This window comes from Engraulis encrasicolus, chromosome 22, assembly GCF_034702125.1.
Source record: "Engraulis encrasicolus isolate BLACKSEA-1 chromosome 22, IST_EnEncr_1.0, whole genome shotgun sequence".
NCBI classification, from domain to species: Eukaryota; Metazoa; Chordata; class Actinopteri; order Clupeiformes; family Engraulidae; genus Engraulis; species Engraulis encrasicolus.
In genome coordinates, this window is record NC_085878.1 from 51,160,365 (window position 1) to 51,172,838 (window position 12,474).

The window sequence follows — 12,474 nt, forward strand, 5'->3', positions numbered from 1 at the left end:
TATATGAACCTTGTTGGTGGGGGGATCCGATGCTGAAGGTAAGGGAATGCTGTTGAGCAGGCTGTACACGCCCTTCAGCTTCTGCTCAGAGACTTTAACATGCAGCAGTGGCAGCTCACCAGTCAACTTAAACCTTTAGAAGACAACAGACAGACAGACAGACAGACAGACAGACAGACAGACAGACAGACAGACAGGCGCGCGCACGCACGCACGCACGCACGCACGCACGCACGCACGCACGCACGCACACACACACACACACACACACACACACACACACACACACACACACACACACACACACACACACACACACACACACACACACACACACACACACACACACACACACACACACACATTACAGTAACAACCACAGCAAAATGAAACGTTACTAGCTGTACCATCCTAACCAGAAATGCAGTCATACATTTTGGGAAGAAGCAATAATTTATTATACATATATAAATAAACTCATTACATTCAATTTGGTCTTGATCATCCTTCTCCCAAGTTGACCCTCACTTAATTGTATTGCCGCACCCATGATGCTTCATAAGCGTTTAATAGCAATTAGCACAATATCTGTAAAGCTTCATAACAGCCACTTCATCACAATCATTATCAGGGAGGTCACTGAAGCATCATAATGCTCTGCCAGTTGTGGCACAGTCAGTGCCAAGACCCATACCACAGACAAGCAACACTGGCCATGGCGAGTAGGGTAAATCAGACACCCCAACCTTGGAAAATTCTGCTCTGCTTTTGCAGTATTGTTCGTTTGTGCTATCGCAACTTGTTAGTAAAATCTTAGCAAATTTGTCAATGTTAAAGCACAGTAGGCTTGAAAATGTGAATGGCTGTAAAAGGAAAAATGTTCTAGCAAAGTAGGTGAAAAGCATGTTATTTAGACTATTTTGATCAAAACTAGTAATGACGATCATTTGGAAGAATGTTCCAGGTCTCTATCCACTTTCAAAAATTTGAAATTATTTATGCATGTTTAGAGCCTTCCTTAGAACAAGGTTTCAACCCCCATGCACTAATCATTTAGCCATGTTCGAATACCCATATACCCATCGTTTAGCAATGTTTTGCCAAGTTTGATGCACCTTAATGGTGACCCAGGTTTGACACCGCACTGGGTCATTTACCAACCCTAGCCGGTCTCTCTATCTGCCCCAGTTGTTTCTAGTCAACACGTTACCATCCTGTCGAAATAAGACATAAGCTCATGTTAAATTCTTGTACATGGAAAAATACTTGACCTTGGCATTCTGGAATCTTGGTCCACCATACACTTGCTGAGTTGGAGTGTGAAATTCATGGGCTGTAATATGTGCATGGGGGAGGCGCCTTTCTGACGAGCAGCTTGCCAGCCTTTGCCTATGTTTTAACACAACAAGCAGACATCTTAAAGGAACAATCCACCCTTTTTCAATGTTCACATCTTTGCAGTATTTCTAAGTATAACATGAACATACATATCAGTTTCATCTCAGTACTTAGATTAGTACTCAATACTTAGATTGACATTATTAGTATAGCTTAGCACAATCACTGGAAGTAAATGGTACCATTAGCATCGAGCCACAGTCATCACTGGACAGAATTAAATAGCTATTTTGCACTGCGGTGAATTTTACAATCATTTTTAAGTTTTATAAGTACATTTGATGATGCTTTGTTTGGTACTTCCATTGCTACGCTAAATATGACAATGCTGTCAAATTAAGCATTACAAATACATAGAGAAAAGAAATCGATGTATATTCATACTACCAGGGATTAAAGGTGCACTGTGCAGGAAATTGTCAAAAAAGGTACTGCAACTATGCTGTTCATTGAAACGGGGTTGCCTATTGGCAAATTTGATCTTTTCATGAAAGTTTTCCAGCTAATATACAAATATTTTTTAGTATGGACCATGTATAGTCATTTTTGCAGTCTTTTTCTGGAAATTCAAAATGGCGGACCATGGAGAAGATCCCCCTTTTCATGTATGAAAAGTGCAATTTTCCCAGTCATAATGAATACTCTGATACTTTGATGGTGGTGGTAAGTATTAAAGAAAAGGGTAACATTAGTGAATGGGTAGCATACATTCTGGAAATAAACAACTAAAAATCTTACACAGTGCACCTTTAACTACAGATAGACAATTACCTGAAATAAGGTGCACTGTTCCTTTAAGTTCCTTTGATTGGTAAAGAGTAAGACTGCCTTGGAAACGGCAAGCTTCAGACAGTTTCCCTTTGAGGAGCAGCAGCATCACATGTGATTCGAATTTGAGTAAATTTTCACTATAATGTCTTAAATCACTTTGCACTTTGAGTCGTGTGGGGCTATAAAATGTTCAGTAAGATTCTAGAGGAATAGGTCTTTGCTCCTCAAGGAGTTAACGAGAAAAATCAGCGAACTAAAAATGATCCAATCGGGACCATGGAGTACAAATATTTAATACAAACAGCAAACATTTTTGGCCATTAGTATTGCTTAATTTTAAATATTAATTTCTATAGAGCAAATACATTTATTGGCCATAGAAAAAAACAACAACAACTAGCCAATAAATGTAACAGTTTGTACTTACCAGCTCTGCTATACAGTACTTGGACATTTCGCAGCTCAAATGAATATCTCTCATATGCCTGGTTCATAACGTCTTCCAGGGATTGCCTGGGTAATGCCTGTCGGGATGTCTGATCCACGCTACACAACTATGGAAGGGCACACGCACAAAGAAACATTTTGGACACTCTTACACATACTTAAAATGTGAAAAATAAATTCAGATACTTACAGTCAACACATTAATGATAATCAGTTAAGCACCCTTTGCATGCTATGTACCCAAGAGATGGAATGCCCTACCCCAACACATAAGGGAGGCCAATTAATTTACTCCTGTACCTTTTCGATTATTTGTTTTGGCCACCTGCCATATCCCTCTGTGGTCATCAGTTTCTATCTAAGGTTTCTTCTTGGATAACATTTTTTTCCATCTAAGCTCCTACTGACATTTTTTCCGTCCGAAGGGCCCTTTCAGACAGTCACACTTTTTTTCTATGAAACACGAGAAGTGGCGCTACTAGTATTCGAAATCCTGTTAGATGTCGAGATTTCAGTGAGATTTGTTGCTACATTCTATACAGTGTCCCATCTCCTACCATTCATATTCAACATAAGCTACTTTAAAATGCAAAGGTATTCTCAGTTTGACTTTGGAGGTTAACTAGAGGTCATTGGGGTTATTATTCATCAATAGGATGATTTGTTGCAAAATGACGTGTCATTTTTTTATTTTTGCATTTTATTATTGGAAATATCTGTTCAGTGTGAATTCTTGCCATTCAAATATATTCCCTGAAGTTGTGCGAAATGACAGCCCAGTCACCAGACATGATCATCATTGAGCTGGGATAGGATGAAAAAGGAAGCATGGAAGGCAAAACCATCACATCTGGATGAACTCTGGGAGGCATGCAAGACAGTTTTTTTTGCTGAAATGCCTGGATACAGTCCTTCAAGCAAAAGGAAGTCAAACAAGATATTAATTTGGATCTTACAGCACCAGTATTTCTGCCCTATCTGTGTTCATTACATGATTTATCTTCAGTGCAACACATTTATTAATGCACATAAAACTTTATTTGGGAGAGTTGTAGCTTTCATATGAGTGACTTACAAAACCAATTTGATATTGTAATTTGATTATTAGCTGTTGTTCCAACAACATGGGTAGGCGACAAAACTTGTGTCAGGGGCTGTACAGGTCTGTCGAGAGTGTGAGTGTGTGATGATATTATTGTTAATAATAATAATAATAATAATAATAATAATAATAATAATAATAATAATAATAATACCGGTAATAATATTATAAACTTGCTGAAAATAGTGTATTTTCATTCATTTCAATCAATAAAACTTCCCCTCCAACTTCATTTAAGTAATAGGAATATTCTCATCCTCACCAGAAAACTGCCAAAGTCGAGCATCATCAAGTCAGTGTCGTCTTCACTGAATCCAGAGAATGGCAGAATGAAATACGACGGCTTCAGGTCGATTCTCAGATCCAGAATCTTTCTCGTCTTTATGATGTGAGACAACCCTGTACATAACACACACATTATTAAACACACAATAAAAGACTTATGCAGGAATGGCACTTTTCCTTGCATTTCTAAAAAAATTGTGGTAAATAGGTCGCTTAAGAATTGAGAAACGGGTTATAAGAGTTTTGCGTATAATGTCATATTAACCATGATTAATCAAAGGAAATTGTGCAGTTAAAACAAAGATTTCAGCCCAGCACTTTGGAAAATCTTGTCAGTGGAAAGCTCTTGTAATATTTGCTCAACTTCCCACCAACTTCCTTTAGTTGGTAGAGTTGGTAGAATGCAAGAGTTAATATATTGACAGTAATATTGACAGAAAATGAAGATGGTCAGACCAAAAAAGTACACTTTCTATGCTTTCTATGTTTGTGGGTAGCAAATAATTGTGTATAGAAATTCACCAGCTGTGGTCTTTTCTTTGATCTCTTCTAGTTTTAGACGTGTTGCAGAGGAAATGGCATCCAAGTTGACTTCTTTTGTGGGCTTGAAGAACTCTGCCAAAGTGTTAACTGTTACCTACAAAAAACACAAATACAAAAGTTAAGTGTGTGTATTTTTAGTAGTTTATTTCCAGAATAATGGTCGGACGCTTCCGGTAGCAGAGCCATGTAGACACGTTTTCGGGGAGCTCCGTTAGAATTGACCGTATGTATAAAGTTCACAAGTCCATACAAGGTCAACTGTCGCCGGTCGAGGGATAACGCAATATTTAACCTACAAGACTACTGTATTGTACTTTAAACCGTCTATTTCTTCAGTTATGTCTGGTCGTGGCAGGTCGGCTAAGCCAGCTAACACTCCGGTTAGCACTGTTGGCTCGTCCGGACAAGAGCCAATACTTCAGGCGATTACATCAGTGAAAGAGAAACTTCGAAAATCGATGAGAAAATGGAAGTACAGACGGCAGACATCATGAGTCAGATGGATCAGCTTAGGGAGGAATGGAGAGCGGGTATGGACAATGTAAACAGCAGAGCCGATGCTTTGGAGCAGCAGTTCCAACAACTGGAGGAAGCGGCTAGCGAGCATTCCACTCTAATCAGCACCCTTGAACATGAGGTAACAGAAATGAAGAAAGACATAGCCAAATTGAAAGCACGAAATGAGGACTTGGAAAATAGATCACGACGCTGCAATTTGCGGATAATTGGAGTGAAAGAAGGGAGAGAAGACGTCAAGGGGGCTCTGAATTATGTGTCTCACATGCTTGGTGAAACGTTGGAACTGGAGAAAGCTCCTCTGTTAGACCGAGCGCACCGAGCCCTGCGGAACGTTGAACAAGGAGAAGAGGCAAGCTCGCCCAGAACCTTCATTCTCCGGTGCCACTATCTCCAGGAGAAAAAGCCGATTCTTGACAAGGTAGGGGGGAAACCTCTAAGGACGACCGACGACGACGACATACGCATCTTTCCCGACTACAGCCATGAGGTTAGCAAATGCTGAGCCAAGTTTAACAACGTTAAGAAGATTCTGCGAGACACCAAAATCGCAGCCTGATCTCCAAAAATTCTGTGCTCCTGGACACGGATGTTAAGGACACAAAATCTGTGTCCAGGAGCACGGATTTTGCCAAAATTCCGTGCTCCAAATAAATTCCGTGATATCAAATAAAGGCATAAAAGCATTAGAGTAGTGTCAGACTATTTCCCTATTGGTAGAGGCACTAGGCAGGGATGCCCATTATCTCCCCTGCTTTTTGACATCGCCATTGAGCCACTTGCTATGGCGATTAGGAATTCCCCTTTGATTTCAGGGGTTTAAAGAGGGGAGTATGTACAGTTGAGGATGATATTATTAGCCCCCCTCCTGAAATTAGACATCTCCCTTCATTTCTCAGTGAGAAGGACCATTATGAACCGTTTCTGTTATTCTGGAAACAAATACACTGATGGAGATAATGTCCAATGAGTTGAATTTGGATTTTTCCATTTTCACAATGAGTTTAAGAGTGATTCTACGAATCGGCTGCGCTTTTCAAGTCCATGGATTTTATTTGCCAATTCCACTAACTATTAGCTGCATCCAATGATGTTTTGGAAATTAGCACACATTTATCTTTCAGTGTAGACATGGCATTATTTCCCTCAGCAAGAATGAATATTTAATACTGGTTTTGGGCGTTTTCATGCCGTCCCGCTTTCCAAATGTCAGATTCAGTCTTCATGTTAGCAGGTAAAGAAACTTGTTTTGCCCAAGACGATTGCAAATGTTGATTCACAGTAATCACAATATGACAAAACTGTCAGAAAGACCACTGTCCTTTCCATTATACATGAAATTTGCCATTTTGTGTGTGTCCACAAAAACTGTGTTAACCGTGTCACGGTCTGAAACCCCCTCCATAAATCAGTAAAAGTTTGGTCTTAGGCCATACGAATAACATCACGTGATGTCATAACCTCTTTGGCAAGATATGGGAAGACTTTTTTGGTAAGTTTTGAGCTCCATCCTTCCATAATTTAATCAATTCTTCTTCATGTTCTCATAGCGGAAAAATTGCCTGTCAACTGTGTTATCAACATAATAAGAATCTGAATTAGAAATGCATACAAATACATGAATTGATTAAGGTGTTGTGGTGGAACTTCTGAGGTCCTCAGTTAGCACAACACCATAAAGATGGCTGAAATGTCAAGCCGTGTTATTGTCAATGGTGTTACAATTAGCTATGACAGTCAGGGTAGCCAGATGAGGCTGATGATTTCCAGCCCAAAAAAATGTTCAAAACCCGCCTAGAAGCAAAATTCTATGGCAAAAAGTGGGCAGGTTTTTCTGATAAATGCCATTTTTACCCGCACACGGCCATCCTAAGCAGCCCAATTGGGCGGGAACCAGACCAATCTGGCAACACTGATGACAGTGGAGGAGGAGTATGTTTTTGCCAATTTATCTCCATATTGACAGACAAACAAACAAAATAATTTGTGTTCTAGGGAGATGGGTTCGTCTGCTCTGTTTTTTCTCCTAAAAAGGTGCTGACTTGTTCCCCTGCACTGCTGACCGTAACACAGTTGAGGAACACGGTTGACTGTTTTGAAAATGTTTTTGAGCTATTGATCCCTTATGTGTTGGAAAAATCCTATGAACAGATACTAGGGATTATCTCTGGAGAAGGAGTAAGGAGGGTGACTAAATTAAAATCAGACGTTACAGGGATTTATAATGAAAAATGTGTCAGTCTGTATCACAGTGAATCATAAAATCCTACTTATGAAGCTCAACAATCACATTTTCTATATCAGTTGCACAGATTAATGACAAAATTATTGCTAAGGGACATAAGCACTTTCAAACGTATGTTGTTTCAACTCTGTTTCAACTCTGTTTCAACTCCCCATCCTCCCTTACTTTGTTTAAGTTTTTTCTTTTATCATTATTGTAGTTTTTATTGTTGTGATTATTGTTATTCCTATTTTATTCTATATTATTATCGTCATCATTATTATTTTTGTCTTGTATTTTGTCTTGTCTCTTCTTGAGTTTAATTTTGATGCGTATATATGTTTGGGTTTTGTTTTTGTTTTGTCTGTAATTTCATAAATGAGGTCCTCACTGTTTGACCTCTTTTGTTGAGCACACTGTGCTCATTTTTTGATGTGTGCAATTATGGTTTGATGTATCTTTATGGGCACTCCCTGAATGAAAAGATTGTATGTATTTTTTTTTCTATGGAGACCTGAGAAAACTCAATAAACATAATTTCATATATATTTCCAGAATAACGATGGTGATTCAGAAATTGATGGTGGTAGTAAATATTCTTGAAAAATATTTTCATTAAAGTGTGGAAATGTATCTGGAAAAAGTGGATCTTTTCAATGTAAATCCACCATTTTCAATTACAGTTGAGGACGATATTATTAGCCTCCCTCCTGAAATTAGACATTTCTCTTGATTTCTCAGTGAGAATGACCATTATGAACCGTTTCTGTTATTCTGGAAACAAACACACTGATGGAGATAATGTCCAATGAGTTGAATTTGAATTTTTCTATCGTTACAATGAGTTTAAACAAAAAGGGCAAAAATTACAAGGACAAAATTATTAGCCCCATTGATCATTAATAGTCAATATGACGCCATTTATGAACGGGTCATTTCACGTGAAATCAGACACTTTGAGACCCGACCGACACAGATTTCAATCATACTTTCTGTGCTCGTTTAGTAGTAAGGTAGCACCCCAGAACTGCATTTGTGTGAATCTGACACCAATATTAAGGGAGAAACAGACTAGCAAAGGTTTACATATGAGGGTAAGACACTATACTTTCAGCCTTGATTATATCAGTCAGTGTAAGTCACAGAAAGATGTCTGAAGTATTGTTTGAAAGCTCTTTTCTGGCTCTTCAAATTACACAAACAGCATGGAACACAACAACCTTCAGAATATGATTGATGATACATTGAAAAATTAAAAATTGAATATCAAAAAAACGTATATTTTAAAATGGTCGGTTTCTTGTCTAAACATAGCTTGTAAGGTCATAAACAACACCTGAAAATGGGGTGCTTGGTTCGTTATTCATTTCAGAGATAATGGGACATAAAGGTTGAAAAGAGTTGTAATAAAGTAGTAATAGAGTAGTGTCAGGGGCAGGACTGGGCTGGACTGGACCGGCCATCTGGCATAACGGGCATTTTCCCGGTGGGCCCTGCTCCCAATTCCAGGTACTCAAAAACTACACAGCTTCTGCCCATTGTCAACGGACACAATGGAAGCTAGACCATTTTCAGCATTCAGAGAAGGCAGGGTTGAAAGAATAAGCTCAGTAAAGGATTTTTTTATGTTCAAGCATCAAAGGGCATGTTGTAGCTGTATATGATGTCAACTAGTGGCTAGCATGTGTTGAGGAATGTATGCCGAGCACTGGAGAGGTGAAACTGAACTTCTTGCATCCTCATGGACCATCTCCATCCTTCACATATTCCGATAGACATACCGTCATGTGATATTAGTATGGTATTACCATATTATTACTAGGTGATCTGTATGATGCCATAATTTTGAGTCCCATTATCTCTGAAATGAATAAAGAACCAAACACCAGCATTTCAGGTGTTGTTAATGACATTGCAGGCTACGTTTAGACAAGGAACTGGCCATTTAAAAATATACGTTTTTTTTATATTCAATTTTTAATTCTTCAATTGACCATAATTCATATTCTGAGGGTTGTTGTATTCCATGCTGTGTGTAATTTGTAGAGCCAGAAAATAGCTTTCAAATAACACCACAGACGTCTTTTTGTGACTTACACTGACTGATATAATCAATGCTGAATGTATAGTGTCCTACCCTGATATGTTAACCTTTCCTAGTCTGTTTCTCCCTTAATATTGGTGTCAGATTCACACAAATGTAGTTCTGGGGTGCTACCATGCCACTAAACAGTAGTGGTGTCAACAATGATCGATTCGGCGATGCAATCCAATGCGGGGCATGGACGATCCAGAATAGATCCGGCAAGTTCCAGAATCGATCCGGCAATTTTTTTAAGTTTCAAGTACTTCCATGGATATTTCGGGAGCAAATGAATGTTGAATTAAATAAAAGCACTTCAAAACATTGCAAGACTGATACAGACTGATACAGAAAACAGCCAATAAATTGTTGCTCAGTATCTGAGTACTTGTATTGCCTCATCATGACTGATTAAATATTTGCTTTGCTTTCAGTAGAAATGTAATGCATTGCAATGCATTGTAGAATTGAATCGGATCGCATAGAATCAAATCGAATCGAATCGCTACCTCCCGAATCGTGATCGAATCGGATCGTGAGGGCAGTGCCAATCCACACCACTACTAAACAGGCACACCAAGTATGATTGAAATCTGTGTCGGTCAGGTCCCAAAGTGTCTGATTTCACATGAAATGACCCGAATCAAAACTGACAACAGGCACTTTGATCAGTTGTTACCTAGGTTGGCACATTACTGCAAAATGTTCCAGCTGGTCCAAATTGCATGGATGTTGAGCATAGACATTTGCCACAGACTGTCAGTGGGATTGAGGACTGGACTTTGAGTGGGTCATTCCAGTATCATGGTTTTAGTGTCCTTGAAGAACCTCTGAACTAATTTAAATGTTTACTTTGGGTTACAATGTTGTTGGAGGACCCAGCAATCCAGATCCATACCCAGACTCCCTGGGTCTGAGGCTGAATAACAGTCTAAAAACTTGATGCCCCCACCACTATGTGTAACTGTGGAAACTGCTTAGTCTCATTAGACCAAAGAAGCATTGGACACCTGAAAGCATCAAAGGGCATGTTGTAGCTGTATATGATGTCAACTAGTGGCTAGCATGTGTTGAGGAATGTATGCCGAGCACTGGAGAGGTGAAACTGAACTTCTTGCATCCTCATGGACCATCTCCATCCTTCACATATTCCGATAGACATGCCGTCATGTGATATTAGTATGGTATTACCATATTATTACTAGGTGATCTGTATGATGCCATAATTTTGAGTCCCATTATCTCTGAAATGAATAAAGAACCAAACACCAGCATTTCAGGTGTTGTTAATGACACTGCAGGCTACGTTTAGACAAGGAACTGGCCATTTAAAAATATATGTTTTTTTATATTCAATTTTTAATTCTTCAATTGACCATAATTCATATTCTGAGGGTTGTTGTATTCCATGCTGTAACTGTGGAAACTGCTTAGTCTCATTAGACCAAAGAAGCATTGGACACCTGCCTAGATGATTGTTATTGACCTGGCCTCACCTGAAGTTTTAAGAAAGACAGCTGTTAGGGCTTGTCATCATATTGGGCTTTGGGGCCATCGTCACAGAAGAACCCTTTTACTAAAGGCGGTGCATATCAGAGTGTTGTTGAGCTTTGCCTATGAACATTTGAAAGTCAAAAATGAGTTTTGAAAGTCTCTGCTTTCATCAGATGAGATTCAATTGCACCTGCTTTGATGCATGAATTCTGCTTCTGTCAGGTGAAGAAAGGGATAGTCCTTAAAACTTTATAACATGGTTTCCACAATTAAACATGGTGGTGGAAGCATAATTCTGTGGCAGTCTCAGCCACAGGAAACCTTGTTTGGGTGTACGGCACCATAAAAACAGAAGATTATGATGGAATGTGGAAGGTGACCATGCAAAAATGTGCTCATAGAGGAAGCTAAGATCTTCACTGGATCTTTCAATAAGATAATAACCCAAAACTTTCATCCAAAATTGCTCAAATGATCTCCAACGATACTAAAACCATGGTCATGGTGTGGTTCAGATCTCAATACTTTAGATAGTCTTTGAGAAGTGCTGAAAATGAATGTCCATCCTCAACATCCATGCAATTTGGACCAGGTTAAGTATTTGCAATGAAAAAATGAGCGACAATGCCTGGTAGGGCATGTGCCAACATAGTTAACAACTAATCAAAGTGCCTGATGTCAGTTTTGGTTCATAAATGGCACTCTATTGACTATTAATGATAAGGGGGCTAATAATTTTGTCCTTGCCATTTTTACCCTTTTTTGTTTAAACTCATTGTGAAAATGGAAAAATCCAAATTCAACTCATTGGACATTATCTCCATCAGTGTATTTGTTTCCAGAATAACAGAAATGGTTCATAATGGTCCTTCTCACTGAGAAATCAAGAGAGATGTCTAATTTCAGGAGGGGGGCTAATAATATCATCCTCAACTGTACATAAACCTATTTGGCTGCAAAACCTACTCTAGTCAGACCAGACTAATATTCAACAAATAGATAAAATTCATGAACCGGCATCAAAACATTTGGAAAAAAAACAACATGTTTAAGGAAATGATGGACAACCGGGGCTCATTGGTTTACAATCCAGTTCCACGTATTCCAAATGACTTACATTTGCAACCCTCTTATCTTAAGAGCACCTCTCTAACCATTATGCCACGGTTGCCCTTAATGGCATGCACATACTGTATTGCGGTGGATGTAATCATCCGAGTGTGAGAATATCTTACTGCATCGTAGATGATCTCTACAGGCTGCGACTGAATGTACAGAAGCTGGTCAGCTGTTGAGTCTTCAGGATTCACTTCAAAGCGTACGCTAAGCAACGAAGAGGTGTTAGTTCCAAGTGATGTGATGATTGAAGGCACCACTCCACGTTGTTGTAGACCAGTCACATACCAGTGCTGCAAACCAGCTTCCAACCTGAAAAAAGACAGGAGACCAGGAGGTAATGGGTAGGACCCCGTCAGTAGGATATGTACAGCATACAGATTCAGATGACTATACAGCGCTGCCAGTTAGTTTTGGCACCCCTTCATTTTATTTACAAAATGATCAATATATTCAGAAATTACTTTTACTTTTACAACTTTTACCACCAGGATC

General features: G+C 39.0%; 1 protein-coding gene across 2 annotated transcripts in view; it reads right to left on the reverse strand.

The window, feature by feature from the left end:
* The window catches only part of vps13c (vacuolar protein sorting 13 homolog C), a 127,051-nt gene that overhangs the window by 74,156 nt on the left and 40,421 nt on the right, over nucleotides 1–12,474 (reverse strand). For both annotated transcript variants that reach the window (XM_063188627.1, XM_063188628.1), the window contains exons 18-23: nucleotides 12,099–12,291; nucleotides 4,526–4,640; nucleotides 3,981–4,117; nucleotides 2,597–2,723; nucleotides 1,272–1,389; nucleotides 10–133 (exon numbers count right to left, since the gene is read on the reverse strand). In XM_063188627.1, the coding sequence (XP_063044697.1) occupies nucleotides 10–133; nucleotides 1,272–1,389; nucleotides 2,597–2,723; nucleotides 3,981–4,117; nucleotides 4,526–4,640; nucleotides 12,099–12,291 (814 nt within the window). The remainder of the gene's footprint in view (nucleotides 1–9; nucleotides 134–1,271; nucleotides 1,390–2,596; nucleotides 2,724–3,980; nucleotides 4,118–4,525; nucleotides 4,641–12,098; nucleotides 12,292–12,474) is intronic.